The 17,853-nt window shown below is 37.5% G+C and overlaps 1 protein-coding gene across 1 annotated transcript in view; it reads left to right on the top strand.

The window, feature by feature from the left end:
* The window catches only part of BMP2K (BMP2 inducible kinase), a 113,535-nt gene extending 95,682 nt beyond the window's left edge, over nt 1-17,853 (top strand). The window contains 1 exon segment of the mRNA XM_033105809.1: nt 12,143-17,853. Coding sequence (XP_032961700.1) covers nt 12,143-13,581 — 1,439 coding nt within the window. The 3' untranslated portion in view covers nt 13,582-17,853.

Genomic DNA, 17,853 nt, shown 5'->3' on the forward strand with positions numbered 1-17,853 from the left:
TATAATTTTTCAATAAAAGTAAAGTATTTGGAGGCACAGTAAAATAATTGAATCTGCTGAAACAAAAATTAACTTCTCCATAAGCTTTAGGAAGAAATTAGAAAAAGAAAAAGGTATACTATCCAATGAAATTATACTCCACCTAGCATTGTGAGCATCCAGAGATTTGTTGGATTAGAACAGAAGAAAGACAAGAACAGCGATATGGATATGTGATAAGCCATCCTATTTGAATCTGAGAGTTGACACTTACTGAACATAATTTTAGGTAAGCCATATAGAGAATGTTACTTGAGAGAATAAAATGAATTCAGTCGTGAGGCAGAGAGTTATACAATTTAGCAGGTTTTAAGTCTCCTTGTAAAATACATTTCAGGAGAAGGCCCACTGTTCTCGGTGTCCTTACACACTGGTTTTATTAGGAATTGTGCTTTTTATTTCTAAAGAAAAATTCTAACCTTAACTTTGAAATTGTAATGGATTAGTTTTATTTGTTTTTTCTCCATTTATCCGAGTTTAGCAAAATTATTTTTAAACTAAAATTTAAAACCTAAAATATGTATGCACTTTAAAAAGTCAGATTTAGCAAGGTTTGAAATGACAAAAATCGCTTCTTTGCCTGCTACCTCCCTGTCCACTTTCCTCGTCAAACTCCCGATAGGTAATTTTTTACTTCTGGTATTTTAGTATATCATGCTTACTCTGTTATTTCTTACTTTTCTTTTTTCAATTTTAGATAATATCTGTGGACTTCCTATTATACAAAATGAGGATTTATATTAGTTAAAATTAGCACGCGTGCGCACACCTACACACGTGGCCTTTCCCTCTATCCTCCCAGTAGAGTTTTGACACAATTATTGGTTGTCAGTGTTCAATGTGTACATTTTTTGGATATGTAAATATTTGTTACCATTGAGGTTTAGCATACTATGATTACATTTCCTTTTTTTTCTATAGGGTTTTATTTTTCTTGGCGTTAGTTATAATTATGTTTATAAAAATGACTATGTTTTTGTTACCTTAGTTTTTTTTTTTATGTACCCTGTTATTGATCTCCATTTAGAAGTGTAAATTTCCTCCCAATTAAAGGTGGCTATCATTTTCATTTTTACTTGGTTACATCTCTCATGGAGTCTAATTGGTCTGCAGTCTAAATTGGTTGCGTTCTATGCCTGCCACACACTTATCTTAGTATTTTCTTTTATCCATCAGTCTTCCTGGGAATTCCTGGATCTCCTCTCTTTCTCTTTTTTTTGTTGAGAGAGCAACTCTAATAGTTCTTGAGAAAATATGTGTGGGAGGAAACGTTTTAAACTTGACTGTTGATTGATAATTTGGCTGGGTAAATAATTCTATTTATGTAATTTGTCTTGTAAATTTTTGAGGCACTACTTCATTGTATTCCAGCTTAAAAAAAAAAAGCCTCAACTAGGGGAATAGCTGCTCCTATTCATAACCGTAGCTGACATTTCCTTTAACATTTAACGGCCAAAATACCTTTGTCTTCTGTCTCTTTAATAGCTGCATGTACTGCACATCAGGTATAGTTAGCTGGCATACCTACCTTTGTCCACATAGATGGCTCTTTCTGATTTGTTTGGTGCCTCAGCTTATATTACTTTCAGACTTTTAGAAAGCTCACCTGAAGATAACATTTTGGTAGACCATGTCTTAAAATGAATCAAATGTAGCTTTTCCTCTTCCTATTTTTAAACATTTCTTTATGGGCAAAATTTAAATTTGTAATTATCCATTTTTGCATAAATCAAATAATTACATCAAGCTTCTGTTTGGTGCTATATGTGAAGGTAATACCTTATTCCGTAAGTTGATATTGTAATTATTATGGAATTATGTTTACCTTGTATGTCAGGTTACTAACTGATATTAGTAGTGTGGTCCAGCCTAAAGAACATAGACTTTGGAATTATAAAGCTCTGGTTATAAATCTTAGTTCTTTCACAAATTAACCAGGTAATATTGGATGTTGCCTAATTTCTTGAAGGGTTTCTTTATCTTAAATTGGGAATAATATTGTCTACTTGAGAATATTGAAAGGATTAAATGAGGGAATGTTACTCAAACCATATATATCCTCACGGAAACACGGTTGCTACCGTGTTTCCCTGAAAATAAGACCTAACCGGAACATCAGCCCTAGCATGATTTTTCAGGCTGACATCCCCTGAACATAAGTCCTAATGCGTCTTTTGGAGCAAAAATTAATATAAGACCCGGTCTTATTTTCTGGAAGACACGATATTGTTGCTACTCTTGTTGGTAATATTATTTAAATAGTACTTTTACTACTTAGTACTAAATTTCAAAATCTTAGTAAATAAGTTTTGTAGCTTCCGTCCAGCTAGTCGTAGTACCAAGTTCCAGTAATAATGAGCTAGTATTCTCTTAACTACGGAATGATACCTTTAGATAAAGTGTAGAACCTATTTATGAAGCTTTTCACTACCAAGAACTGTTCTAATAGTGCCATTTCTGTTTTTACTAAAGCATTCACTACCAGTATTCACATAAAAATCATATTAAAAGCATGGTATTCATCCCGTCCTGAAACCCACACACCCTTCCTTCTCTCCGAGGCATCGTTTTAGTTATTACAGTTTGTATACTAGCATAGGATGTATAGCTTTGTGAATTATAGTGTGGACTCTGATTTTAATAAACACACTTCTGAAACATACAGTATTTGAAGAATTTTGTTGACATATAGGCCGTATTAATTGGGTCACTGAAGTATTAGGTTTCTTATATTGCATTTAATTTTTAATTAGGTTGGGTGAACTTCCCCTTCTTTCCCCAAACCCTAGGCGCACCTCATGGGTCTCATTATCTAAAAAGTTAAACTGAGTTTAGGATTGGGAAAGGTCACATTATATATAGCAAATATTTGTTGGAACGTAAATTATTATAGATTGTCAGTCCAAATGATGGGTCATTCTATAAGCCATGCGGAGGTGCATAGTTTATACCTTTAGATTCTAGTATATAATTCTTGAATATCAAGAATTTTTCTATCCTAGGATGTTAACAATAATGGTTACCATTTATTGAATTCTACTGTATACATACAGCGGAAACTGAGGCTCAGAGAGGGGTCAGTAACTTGCGTAAGGTCAGGTAGTGAGTGAATAAGTAGGAATCCAGCTCTGATTTATCAACTCTGTTCTGCAAAGCAAAAGTATTTAGTGGTCTGTTTTAAATAAAAGTCTACAATAATATGAGTAACACTGGAAATGTCAGTTTTACAGCATTTTTAATCTGGCTGGCAAATACTGTTCACAACCGAGTATAATTCTCTTCTTATACTCGGCCTTGTCACTTGGCCTGTCTTCAGAGAAATAGTACAGATTTTGATAAAACCCTCTCCTAATCCTCTGATCCTTCGGCCTGGCTGGTAAATTGCTGGGAAATGATGGCAGGCAGTATGCTCCCAATTCAAAATGAGCTTTGAAGTCTTAAACAGCCACAGCCCCTCCCTTATACCGTAAATGATGAGACAACAGGAGGCATGTAATTACAATAGCAGTGTTAAGCAATTTAGCCTCTATAATCTGATAGCAAAGAAAAGAACATCAAAACAAAATTTCTTTGAAACTGGAAGCTTCTTATGTGATTAACACTGTACCACCTATTTTATAACTAAATGAACTGTCAGAAGATGGAAAACGCATTAGAAGAGTGGTAATATGAACAGTATGGTGCAAACATGCCACTGTCCCCATAGTTTTTTGACATTTTATAAATATATTGGATTTTTCGATATAGTTTATGAAGTTTCATTTATTGACTTAAGAATACACTTGCAATATTTATTCAAGGCATTAAGAAGTACAAATTGGTAGTGACAAGATAGTCATGGGGATGTAAAGCATAGGGAATATAGTCAGTGATATGGCAATAGCTATGGTGCTAGATGGGTACTAGACTAGTCTTATGTAAATGTCTAACCACGATGCTGTATACCTGAAATTAACACATAATACTGAAGAAAAAAATAGTGTGCCATTAACTAGGATCTAATTTTTTTCATGAAGTATTTGTTTAAAAGAATACTATAATAAATATATGAAAATTGACAACAAATTTTAGCTTTTGAGTGTGGAATCCTCGAACTGTGCAAGACTATAAGGTTTGAAATTTAGTTAACATCTAGAAATTTCCTTTTATGAAAACAAGCATGGAAGGGATGAATTTATGTTCTTATATTCATTTGGCAGATTTATGTTCTTAAATTCATTTGGTTAGGTAAGCTTGTTCTTCAGAACCTCCCAGTTGTTTTTCTACCTTTGGTTAGTCATTTTTTAGATCACTAGAATCAGGATTAGTATGTGGATTTCACAAGTGTTAAAGTGAATGATAACCTTCTTGAAGTCAAGACTTGTCTTGTCTTTGTATACCACATGGTACCCTGATGAATGAATTCATTATCAAAGTATGCTTTGGTAATCTAATATAATCTCTTTCTCTCACACACACACTAATATTTAATGAGCTTTTAGTAAATAAGATGAATGTTATTTAATGTTTAGCTCTATCAGATAAGTGCCATTTGTTGTCCGTATTTTATAGATGAGGTAACTGAAGTTATTTGGATGTTTACCTTCTGTGGATTTTGTAAAGTTGAGTATTCTTTCATCTTTTGATAAATCTGACAGTATTTCTAGAACTTAACCCTGTAAACTACTCAACACAAGATCTTTTTCGTACAATAAAACACTATTTGCTGAAATAGAAACAATACAGTGCTCATTCTATTAGATTTTCTTTTTAACACTTTTCAGGCATAGTTTTGTAGAGGGGATAAAAAGAAATATAAGACAAGTCTGAAGTTGTGTTTTTTAGGGGTTGATGATAAGCTATATTGAATGTTTGCTGGTGATGGTATTCTACTTGTAGTTTAATTGTGGAATTTACAGATGAGGGTTTTAAACTTGTAGCATCAGCAGAGAAGTCACTGTGGCCTTGATATATGGCCTTAAACTTGGGCAAGTCATTTTCCCTAGTTTCACATCTTTTATGTGTAAAAGACTGGACTATATCTCTAAAATTTGCTTTTGTTTTTTGCTTTCAAGATATAGTTGAAGCTATGAAATAGGATTTTAAGGCCACTAAAAGAAAAGAAGTGACAAGGAAAAGAGGAAGCTGAAGAATGAGCATTGGTTGGTAACTGCATGTCTTTGAAGTGTAGGCAGTCATGACAGTGATCTGACATGGAAAGGACGGGGGAACATTTATGAAGTTGCAGTTGATAAAATTGAAAAGGAAAGATCATGGCAAACCTTATAGAGCATTTTTACCCTAATGTGTGGGAGCCTAAGAGTAGGGAGTTAAGAGATAATGTATGAGAAACCGTCGGCACTGTATTCACTTAACTATATTAGTTCACTTGACAATATTAGTTACTATCCTCTGTGATTCGTTTCTCAGCACCATAAAAGCATACACCATGTTTCCCCGAAAATAAAACCTAGCCAGACCATCAGCTCTAATGCGTCTTGGAGCAAAAATTAATATAAGATCCGGTTTTATTTTGCTATAAGACTGGGTCTTATATAATATGATATGATCTATGATATGATATAATTACAATATAATATAATGTAATACTGGGTCTTATATTAAATTTTGCTCCAAAAGACACATTAGAACTGATTGTCCGGCTAGGTCTTATTTTTGGGGAAACATGGTAGTAGTTACTCCCATTAATAATCATGAAATGATGGTATAATACATTAGCAATAACAATAATAGAGCCTTTTAATGAGTACCTGCAAAATGCCAACACTGTTGTAAGGAGTTGATGTGTATTCTCACTTTGATCCCTGCTACAACTCTCCAGACAAAGAGGCAGATACAGACAAAGAAAGTGAAAGTCTGGTAATGTATGATTCCAAATGAGAACAGGTCATCAAAGGAGACTTTCATTTAGTCTCCTTTGCTAATGAAGGAAGGGATGTATGCTATATATTTTTTATACATACTGTTATCAAATGCTTAATTTGGTATTTAATCTATTTAGTAAATGCTTGTTATTTTACTTACAGTACTGAATAATTGATGCACTATTTTAGTTTTGAACTCTTCTCTTAAAATTGTACATATGAGTTATATTAAGCCATAAAACAAGGAGAATAAGTACTAGTTCTCTTGACGCTTTGGTGACTTCCATTGCTGTAATTTTTTTTCAATACTTAACTTGGAATTTCCCTGAGAAACAGTTCACGTGTCACACAAGAGAATTAGACATTTGTTTGCCTGAAATACTCCTTTTTTTTTTTTTTACATTTTCACTTTTTTTCAAACAATTAAAAAAATTTTTTTCAATTACAGTTGACATGCAATATTATTAGTTTCTACTGTACAAACATAGTGACCTGAACTACTCTTGAATTAGCCACAGAATTGCACCTCCTCTCTCATTTCTCCCTACTCCTCTATCTCATTTATATTTGTCTTCAACCATTGAGTCCAGAAAAGGTGCTAGAATGTTAGAGTATGATGGAAGAGATAACTGAGTTTGGCCTTGCCCTGGGGATGATGACGATAGTTAACTTTATCGAGTGTTTATTATGTGTCAGGCACTATTTTAAGTCCTTTCTTTACAACAATCCTATAAAGTAGAACCTGTTATTGTATTATGCCCTCATAATATGATAATGTATATCATCCCTCATGTATGAGGGAGCAAACAGCATTCAGCTATGATCTTGTCAGAAATTGTTACTGGGTTAACTTTATGTATTAATTATATAAGGAGGGAATAACCGCAAATTGATAAAGTGAAATCGATAAAGGGAAATTGATATTTAAAAAGGAGAGTTTTAATTTTTCCCCCCAAGGAAAAAGTGCACGATCATGATTTTATTTAAAATGGTGAAAAACTAGAAACAACCTAGAGGTTCTATAGGTAAACAATTAACTGTTAAATACTTGGATACAGTGTTTTATCACGTTTCTATTGGAATTAATAATGGACTGTATTGATGCTTGTAAAGATGCATTAAAAATAGTGAAAAAAACACACAAATTTATGTCCACTGACAATTAAAAAGTAGATTTGCATGGCACTTTACAACAAAGAAATACATATTTCTATTAGTAAACTTTGAGAAACTGACAAAGGGTAGGCAGAATGAGAAGTAGAAGGTGACAAATATGTTTGGGAAGCAGTGTTGGCCAATCATTTAGAAGACTGAGATTAAAATGTAAGAATCACAGAAAGAAGGTCAATTGAAGGACTCTGTCCGATGTTACATTTTCCTAAGACTGTTAGGCACAAAACTCCTGTGCCCTAGAAATGGAAATTTTTCCAGAGAAGTTGTAGAGCAGCGTTTTCCCAAAGTGCTTTTAGCAAGATTGTTTATAAGATTAATAGGTGTTACATGTCAATAAAAGTGTAGTGAAGCAAATTTGGAAAATTCTGGGTTTCATAATATTAAAGATTCTTTTATACAGGACTTGTCAACACCTTAAATATGTATAAAGAGCATTTTCCAGGTGAGTAAGGGTGGAACACATTATGTAGTGCAGCATTTCATGAACTCAGCCGTCTGAGACCATAAACCAGTTTGGTTTTCTTTACGGGAAGAGCATTCTGCCCAGTGCACTTGGCAGACATCCATGAGCGGGCCTGAGCACTGCATGCTGTGGCTCTCTGTGGGTGGGTCAGTAGCTTGAGGAGGTTAGAAGCTAAAATGTCCCTTAGAGGAAATGTCCCAAAGTTAGGGATGATTGCATGTCTTTGCCATTACCTACTTTTGCTTTTGAATAAAAAAGTTCATGAAAATAAATTTGTAGCTAATCTAAAAGTAATCTTTGTTTTTTAATATCAGAAGTATGCTGTATGGAGAAGTCAAACTGGAGAATCTACATTTGATTTGGTTTTAATCTGTTTGGATTGAAGATAAGCCTATTATAAATTTGTAAAGATACAGCATATAGCTCTTAGCTAGTTTAAAGGAACTGGCAGGTGAATCATAGATGGAGATTATATTTGTATTTAAGGGTAACCTCGGGGTCGTCTCCCCGTCTCCTCTCCCCCTCACGCCTCCGCCCCCCTAGATTTCCTGCCCACTCCTCACTTCACGTTGCCAACAAACTGCACGAGCTGACCAGAGCCAGTGGCCGTTTTCTGTCCCCAGTTCCTCGGAGTTCTTTGCGTCAGCCAGCTCAGTCGTCAACTCCATCCCCTGGAAACACTCTCCTCTCTGGCTTCCATAACATTGCACTCACCTGGTTGTGGTCTTCTCTTCTGGCACTTTTCAGTGTGCTGTGCAGGTTCCTCTGCTGACTTCTAAGTGTTCTGTACCTGAGGGTTCAGTATTGGATCCCCCGTTCCTTTTCTGTATTCTCTTCCCTAGGTGATTTCCTTCAGACTTGTGCCTCTCTCTACATGTCCTCTGTATGGTGATGACTCCCGAATCTATTTTCTCCAGCTGAAAACTAACCGTTGTGCTCAAGCCTGCTTGCACTTATATACCTGCTAGCGCTTAAATGTCTCACAGATACCTCATGCTTTGTGCCCAAACCCGTTACTGATAATCTCCTCTACTTCTCAATTTATTCTTTACTCACCCTTTTCTGTCTATGTTAATGGCACTACCCATCCATCCAGAGTTTACCTCTTCAGTCTCTCATTCTTCCACTTCTTTTTTACCCTGCCGACCACCATCGTCCAGGCCACCATAATCTCTGACTTGAATGATGACAATTTCCTCTTCCCTGATCTCCCACTTTGCACCCTCTCTACAGTTAGTCATCTTTTTGAAATGTAAATCTGATCATGATGCCCATTTTAAATAAAGCCTTGTCATGGCTTCCCAATATATGCTGAATTTAGAACAAAATCCACTCTCCTTATCATGGCCGTAAAGGGACGTTGGCCCTTTCTTTCCTGCCTGACATTGTACAATGTTCCCTTGCTCACTGTGCGCCAGGCACAGTGGAGCCTGTTTTCAGTCCCTCACATATGCCAGCCTCCTGAATTGGCCTTGACGTGATGCTCTTGTACCTGTAGCAGCTTCCTGCCTGTCCTCTGCATGGCTGGCACCTCCTCCCTGCCCGGTCATCTCCTCAGGAAGGCCTTTGCTGACTGTCCGGAGTAGACCTGTGCCTTCCTGGCCCTGGGACTTGCACCACTGCTGTGTTCTTTCAGCGCACCAGTCACATTCTATGTTTGCTTACACACTCTGTCTCCACACTTACTGTAAACTGGAGGCAGAGACCATGTTTATTTTATTCACCAATGTATGATCAGGGTGTAGTAAAGTACCCTATAAAATGTTTTGTTGAATCAAATAAAAAATGTGAGTGACTAAATTCTGAGTTTAAATCATCTCCAAATGTAAAGGGTTTATTTTTCTATGTTACTTTCTTTATCGTGTTCTGAATATGTTGAATATGTACGTGAGCTCAGATTTGTCACTTACTGTTTCATTCAACAAATACTGATTGAGCACAGTGCTAGGGTAGAAATGAATAATACCCAAGGTGCATGATAAATAGGCCACTAAGAGCTCATAATCAAGTAAGGGAAACAAGTAAGCAGATAATTATAGTAGGTGCTACAATGACGGCTGGTACTAAGTTCATCAGAAGCACCAACTATAGGAATTTTTTAAGAGGTCCCCCCAAAGGGGCTGGGTCTTGAAATATAGGCAGGTCGGGTGGGAGTGGAAATGCTAGAAAGACATTCATACTGAGGTACGGTATTAAATGGTAAAGAGATGTTAAAATAGCAGAGTGCCCCTGGATACCCAAACTTACTAAGTTCCTCAGTGTCTGATAGCAAATACTAACAGGTTGGATAGCAAGATAGTTGAAAACAAACAAACAAACAAAAACCAACCCAAACTACCCAAATCTATTCAGTTCCGAGTTTGAGTTGGGAGAATTCTGGTGTGGATATAATGAAGAATACCCATGGGAGACATCGGGGTCTGCGGCTAACGATGGGGTAGGACAGATCCGGACAGAGAAGAGCACCCTGTGTGGACCTAAGAGAGCCACTAAAAGGTTTTAAGCAGTAGCCACATGATTAGTGTTTCAGAAATACATTCTGGTGATCGTGTAGAGCGGTTTGAGCGATATGAGATGAGGCCGGCAGGCAAGTTTAGAGGCCAAAGAGGAGAGAATGAAATAGACAACTGGCAGAGGGAGAGGAGGGAGCAGATTCAAGAGATATTAAAAACTATTTGGTGGGAAGAGGGGAAATAACTTCTGAATTTCTGCTGGTTTGTAGAACTAGGTAGACGGAAATACTGTTCACTAATTTAGAGGGAACTGGTGAGAAGCCCAGTGTAAGAGGAAAGATGATTTCTTTTGAAATTAAGTTTGAAAGAATGGTAGGATATGTATTTATGATAAGTAATAGACAAATAAAATAATTAAATATTCATGGTGAGTATTAGAGATTCAATCATTTTGGTGTATTGGCAATTAACATAGTAGTTAAGACCCAGAGAAGGACAACCAAGGATAGAACCCGGGAGGCATACGTGTTTAAGGAGAGGTCACTGAAAGAAAAATCTCTGCAAATACGACCAAGAAGGAACAGAGGTGGGAAGACAATGGTGCTGATTGTCAAAGAGAAGGAAGTAATTCAGAGGTGTCATTGCCACAAGGAGCACCATATTACTACTGGGAAAGTAGTGGCCCTTCCATCATCAGCTAATTAGTTTTCATGACTACAGGCTATACTTCCAACCCTAGCTAACTATTTTGAAAATATGTGATCTTGGGCCAGCCTGGTGGTCAGGTGGTTGGAGCGCTGTGTTCCTAACGCTGAGGTCACCAGTTCGCTTCCCACAAGGGCCAGTGAGCTGTGCCCTCTAAACTTGTGAACAACGGCTCTCCCTGGAGCTGGGCTGCCGTGAACAGCTGGAGGTCGGCATGAGTGGTCGGCAGCCAGCGAAAGCTGCCATGAGCTGCTGTGAGCAGCTGACCGACGACCGGCGACCAACTGCCTCAGCCAGGGGCGGGGGGAGTGCAAGGCTCATAATACCAGTATGAGCCAGGGAACTGTGTCCTACACAACTAGACTGAGAAACAAGGGCTTGAACCGGAGTGGGGTGGGAAGGGCAGAAGAAGGTGGGGGAAGAAAATATGTAATCTCAGTCTAAGGAGGGGAAGGGATGAATGGATATGTGGTTGGATCAATGCAAATTGATCCCTACCTCTGGAAAATCAATTCAGTACACCCATGTATGGGAGGGCAGACTACTTTCATGTAAACTAACATATACTATATTATATACCATACAGTGGAACTGTATAGCTGTATATTTGTTTGATGCAATTTTATTACCTATCATCCAGTGAATATACTGATGATTTTTTTGAAGGTAGCGTGATTTTTAGTGTAATGTCTAGTAGTATAGATATGATAGTTAAAAGAAGATGTGTCATCTACAGAAGGCAGGTGTCCTTGGCACAGTCTCAGTTCAGTACCTGGTCCTTAGCTTTGATGAGGCTATGGGGATGCATTTATGGTGACTCAATTAATCAGATACTACCGTGTTGCCCCGAAAATAAGACCTAACCCAAAAATAAGCCCTAGCATGATTTTTCAGGATGACATCCTCTGAACATAAGCCCTAATGCATCTTTAGGAACAAAAATTAATATAAGACCCAGTCTTATTTTGGGGGAAACACGATAGTTTACAAAAAGCCAGAATTCCAATTAAAATTGTGAAATATTTAAGTAGACAAGCTATTCATGCTTGTTGATATCTGTGGGAAAACTTTGTAATAGATTTGAAATATAAGCAGAACGTTGTTTGATAAATATGGTATTTAGCTGAATAATCTTATTTTGAAGGTAGAAGAAGGAAATTTGCTTGTGTAGTATATTCAGAGTCCTATTCCTGTGTATTGTAAATAAAACTTAGCTGTAGGTGAGAGCCTAGGTGATGTGTAGGGTACAAAGACAAGTAAGTCTGTGCACTAAAGGACCATCTAGTTGAGTACAAGTGTCTAAAGACAAAGAATTGACATTATTTCTTACTCTAAGGGAAATGGTATGAGGGATTTGTACTGCTTTGTGTTAGTTAATACTGTTTAGTGCACATGGTTTTTGCAATGCATTAGAATGCTATAATAATTTTTCTTTAAAACTGCAGGTTCTCCTGAAAAGAAAACTGAACATTCATCCATGAATCAAGAAAATAACTCTGCAAACCCTATCAAGAATAGGAAGGCAAGTCCAGTATCTAAAGACCACCGGCCCGGAAAGAAAACATCAGAGAATTCATCAGTACCGGGTCAAGTGCAGAAGGGGAATGATGAATCTGAAAGTGATTTTGAATCAGATCCCCCCTCTCCTAAGAGCAGTGAGGAGGAAGAACAAGAGGATGAAGACGTTCTTCAGGGAGAACAAGTTGATTTCAATGATGATGACACTGAACCGGAAAATCTGGGTCATAGGCCTCTCCTCATGGATTCTGAAGATGAGGAAGAAGAAGAGAAACCTAGCTCTGATTCTGATTATGAGCAGGCCAAAGCCAAGTACAGTGATGTGAGCCCTGCCTTCAGAGACAAATCTGGCAGTGGGCCAACCCAAGATCCTAATGGAACACTCCTCAGCCCAACCCAGTTACTCCCTGCTGTTGGGGTGGAGACTCCCAAGCAGGAGTTTGATGTGTTTGGCGCTGTCCCTTTCTTTGCAGTGCGTGGGCAACAGCCCCAACAAGGGGAGAATGAAAAGAACTTCTCTCAGCAGACCCATTTTCCTGCTGTGGGACTAGAGCAAGAGGAATTTGATGTCTTTACAAAGGCACCCTTTAGCAAGAAGGTGAACGTACAAGATGACCGTACGGTGGGGCCCGAAGTGCAGACTCTCCCTGGTTGTCCCAAAAGTGTAGATGTATTTGGCTCCACTCCATTTCAGCCCTTCCCCACATCCACAAGTAAAAGTGACAGCCACGAAGACCTTTTCGGGCTTGTGCCCTTTGAGGAAATAACTGGGAGCCAGCAGCAAAAAGTCAAACAGCGTAGCTTACAGAAATTGTCTTCTCGCCAAAGGCGCACAAAGCAGGATCTGTCCAAAAGTAACGGGAAGCGGCACCATGGTACGCCGACCAGCGCCAAGAAAACTGTGAAGCCAACTTACCGCACTCCAGAGAGGGCCCGCAGACACAAAAAGGTGGGCCGCCGAGACTCTCAAAGCAGCAACGAGTTTTTAACCATCTCAGACTCCAAGGAGAACATTAGCATTGCGCTGACTGACGGGAAAGACAGAGGGAATGTCCTGCCTCCCGAGGAGAGTCTGTTGGACCCCTTTGGGGCCAAGCCCTTCCACCCCCCAGACCTGCCCTGGCACCCTTCACATCAGGGCTTGAGCGACATCCGTGCTGATCACAATCCTGTGCTGCCTGGGCGGCCAAGACCGAATTCACTCCATGGGTCATTCCATAGTGCAGATGCGCTGAAAATGGATGATTTTGGTGCCGTGCCCTTTACAGAACTTGTGGTGCAAAGCATCACTTCACGTCAGCCCCAACAATCCCAGTCAGTCGAATTAGACCCATTTGGTGCTGCTCCATTTCCTTCGAAACAGTAGATACTTCTGACGGACTGTTGGCATTAACCCGTTTCTAAAAAGTATGAATAGTTTTATGAATTTGAAAGAAAGTTTATTTGTATAGCTCTTTATAGCACTCATTCTTACAGGTCAATCAGAATAGGTAATTTTTAAATAAACCAAATAGGAAAAGGAAGTATCTCCACAGGGTAGTGACTTGGTGTCTCTTCCACGCAGGAGAAAAGGGAGCTAAATTGGAAGCTCTAACCCAGGGTTTCAGCTACTGACACAACAGCACAGAAATCCAGGGAAAGCACGTGGCAGCTTTCCAGTTGTGTAGCCACTGAAAAGGGACTGGAAAGCTGTGTTATTATTTTTGTAACCGAATGTCACTTTGTGTGCATATCCGGGGCTCATTCCAGAATCCGACGTTTAAAACTAAGGTTATTTGTACATACACAGGTTGCATTTGTGGATTTTTTAAAGGTCTCTTCTAATTTCCACATGGTAAAAAAGAATCTAGTTCTTGTAAAGAATTAAAGTTATTGTCTGGAAGAGTGCAGAGATTTTATTCCTTAACACCTTTCTCTACAAAGCAGAGCCAGAAGTAACTGACTTTTGTGCCTAAAACTTTCATTTTTTAAAACAAGTGCCATTAACGTGGAATATCTACATAGAAGCCTCGAACAAAAACTAAAGAGCGATATCTGACATGTGGAAAATGTAAAAGAAAAAATGATACAGAAGAGAAAAAACAGTACTCCAGGAACATTTTATGTACTGCTTTTGAATCGCGTCTTGCTCAAAACTTTTATTGTCATGTCCCTAATAAAGGAGAAGATTAGAAAAACTGGGAGTGAGGACAAGGGTTATATAGACATTTTATTTCGAGACAAAAATACGTAGCTGAAACCCTGAGTTTTTAAGACGTTTACAATGCAGAATCATGTTACATTTAATGATGTACTTTATTAAATTACCACCTTCACCCAGTATTCCCCAAGTCATGAGCAACGATTGTTTAGTTAGGTTTGGGGGTGGCGTAGTTTTAATAAAGTGCATAGAACAGCGAAAGCCACAAAGCCTTATAGGCAGGACTCGCGCATCCTGCGGCAAGTACCTCTGCACTGATACACACGATCTGAAAATGGCTGTGAGGTATTAGAGGATGAGGGACTAGCGTCTTAACTCTGCTAGTTGATTGACGTGTCTTTAGTGAAAAGAACCCAGCTACCAAATTGCCTTTTTTTTACACCACAATTCCTAATTAGAAACTTGAGATTTTATAGAAATTGTTTTAATAAGATACATATTACGTATATGAATTAATGTGAATACAGTATCTGTGCTGCTTGTGTCTCCAAGTATTTTTAAGTTATAATTAACTGTCCTTCCCTATCAAATTAATTTTTAGAAGTTTCTAGAACTGTTAAAGCTATTTACAAAAAGGGGTGGAAACTTGTCACCTGGCCCTCCTTGACTGCTATATTTTAAATTAACTCTCTTTGAACCCAATAAAAGTGTATTGTATGAGTAATCTTACTAGAATCTCTTACTTACAGTGTCCCAGTTGGGAGGAGCTGTTTGCCTGTTTTCAGTTCTAAACTTGGAAAGAAGCAAAGTATATATAACTACACCGTATATTCATTTTTTTTGTTGCTTCTCTCTTATATTTTAAAATAGAAACCAATTTGTGGACAAGCCGGGAAGTAGTGCTTGTATGTGAATCACAGTTAGCAGAGGCAGACCAAGCATTAGATTACTGTTAAGAGTCGTACTTGTAGAGCCCGACTGCACCAATTACTTGTCTTGTGCCAAAGGCAAATATTACGTTTGCACCTTTTTTTTCTGATTCTCAGGTTGATTAATACTGCTAATGCAAATGCGTAAATAGATGTTCTTTAAAATTTAACAAAGTAGAATCAAGTGATACTTTCTTTTAAAAGTGAAGAGTTGATGATTACACATAGTAAATTCATGAACTACAGTAGGTTTGTATCAAACAAGACTTTTTTTTTTTTTGAATATGTTGGTTGATGTGTACACGGTATGCTTTTTTGACTATTGTAGTCCTTGGTCTTGGTCTGTCCTAGACCTCATGAGTTTTGTAATTTACAAGGGGTAGTGGATGAATTAGTGGGGTCCCTATGGGATGTAAACATGAAATACCTAGAGTCTCTGATACCAAGGCCTTCCTTACACTTGCTTTTCAATACACTGAATAATTTTAAATGATTCGGACACTGATATAGACCCTTCGGCTTACAGCATTGGATAAATTCTAAGGAAAGAACTTTGACCTTGTTTAAAATATTTATTCTTATGTTTCTTATTTCATCACAGCCCCGTGACTTTCCTCTGACTTTCCTAAGAGCTCAGAGGAAGCTCTTAGGATTCACAGGGGACCCAATGGGATAGAAATGGGGAGATTCCGTTCTGTTCAGGTAGAGGTATTTCCCCAAGGAGCACAGGATTAGAGTTGCTTTCCATTTCCCATCATCTCCCACCACTCCTAGGATGGAGGTCACTCCATACAGCTGATGCTCCGGTCAGTCCCTATGAGAATTAGGAGAATACAGCTTCCAAGGCATGTGAAAAAGCTTAACACGTATTTGGCACACAGCACTCAGTAGAAGTTTGGCTCTATAGTGGGATGGTCCAATTCTTGTTTAAGGAAGGAAAGTTGACAAGAAATGATTTTCCTATTATTAACCACATGTCCTCTGGGCTTTAGCATGCTAAATAGTCAGAACTCTAAACCTGTAATACTTGAACATCACTAAGGGAAGTAAAACATTATGAAGCTAGCAAAAATCTGAGGCCAAAGTTACTCCTGTCCTAACAGCTTTAATCATGCTTGTTGATTTTAAATAATCTTTTAAAAAGTGGACCATTTGCTTAATGATTTTAATTTTATCACTTCAGCAAGATGTTAGTGTTTAAAAGATTAGCTTTTATGGCATTGAATGTATCTGCTAAGACACAAAAGTTGCTTGGTATATATATTATCTGGAGGAGGAAAGGTGGTAGGCTGGATGAAAATTTAACTGACTAGACTATTTATTCAGAAGTTTCGATTGGGGTAATTGTATAATTGTTCCAATGACCTGCCCGTGTGCGTGTGTGCGTGTGTGCGTGTGTGCGTGTGTGTGTGTGTGTGTGTGTGTGTAGTTAGGACATTGTTTGGAATAGTAGATAAATGCACCTTTTGACCCTACCTTGTTTATTGTTTAACATTGATAGATTGTTGTCATCTTGCTGGTGGAAGAAAATACTAAGGTGAGCCTACTCTTCTGCTCTGATGTTCATCAGGCAGAGCAGTTTTCTCACTATTCAGCTATTCTGCTTGGTGTATTTTAGGTTTTGATACTTCATATAAGCATTGCTGGAAGGTACACAAGTATCAATATCACTAGTCCTGAGGAGTTTGTGTACATTCGCTTTAACGTTATGTAGAATGTGCAGTAAACTTTTTATTTTTCTTTTTAGCAAAATGACTCATCATTTTAGGTTCAATATTGAGCTGGCAGATCTACTGTGAGAATGAGATAACATATTTACTGTGAGAATAACATAAATGATAGTTTATTTGAAAACTTTTATGCACACTGGTGTTTATATATAAAGATAAATATATAAACACACACATGCATGTACATGTCACATCTCTTCTGTGGAGTTAATGTGAATTTTTAAATTTCAAATGGAATTGCAACCACAATCATTAGTAAAAGAACATTCACTCCTATTGAGGGTTTATGAAAGCCACTAAAAGACTAAGATAGACATGAAAATGCAAAGCATCATCATTTGGGGTTATTTTTATTTAAAAATGTATTGTGCTACTTTTGAAAGAATTGTTTTTATTGCTACATTCTTTTTTGTGATTGAAAAGTCATCTAATAGTAAGCAGTATAGTAATAGTAAATTACTTTTTAATTGCTGGCAAACAGCTTTAAGTGCACTTTCTTTGATTACACTTCCATTTTTTGTTAAACTTGAATTTTCTGAAGCCTTTTATGTACCACTAAAAGCAAATAAGTTTAACTTTTAATAAACCTGATTTACATCTTTATTATATTTCTAATTGTTACAAAACTGACTTTCTAAAGTAATTTCAATCCTCACATATAGCTGGGAAACTGTTAGGAGATAGAACCAGTGGCTTTTTTTTTTTCTTCCTATAATTAAGCACTAACTGATTTTACTATTTTACTGTCTTGACATTGCTTATTATTATTGACTGAATTCTGTCCCCTGTTCACTTTGTTTTGTTTGAAATTTAAAGTTATTTTCTTACTGTATTTATCA

The sequence above is a fragment of the Rhinolophus ferrumequinum genome, chromosome 5 (assembly GCF_004115265.2).
Source record: "Rhinolophus ferrumequinum isolate MPI-CBG mRhiFer1 chromosome 5, mRhiFer1_v1.p, whole genome shotgun sequence".
NCBI classification, from domain to species: Eukaryota; Metazoa; Chordata; class Mammalia; order Chiroptera; family Rhinolophidae; genus Rhinolophus; species Rhinolophus ferrumequinum.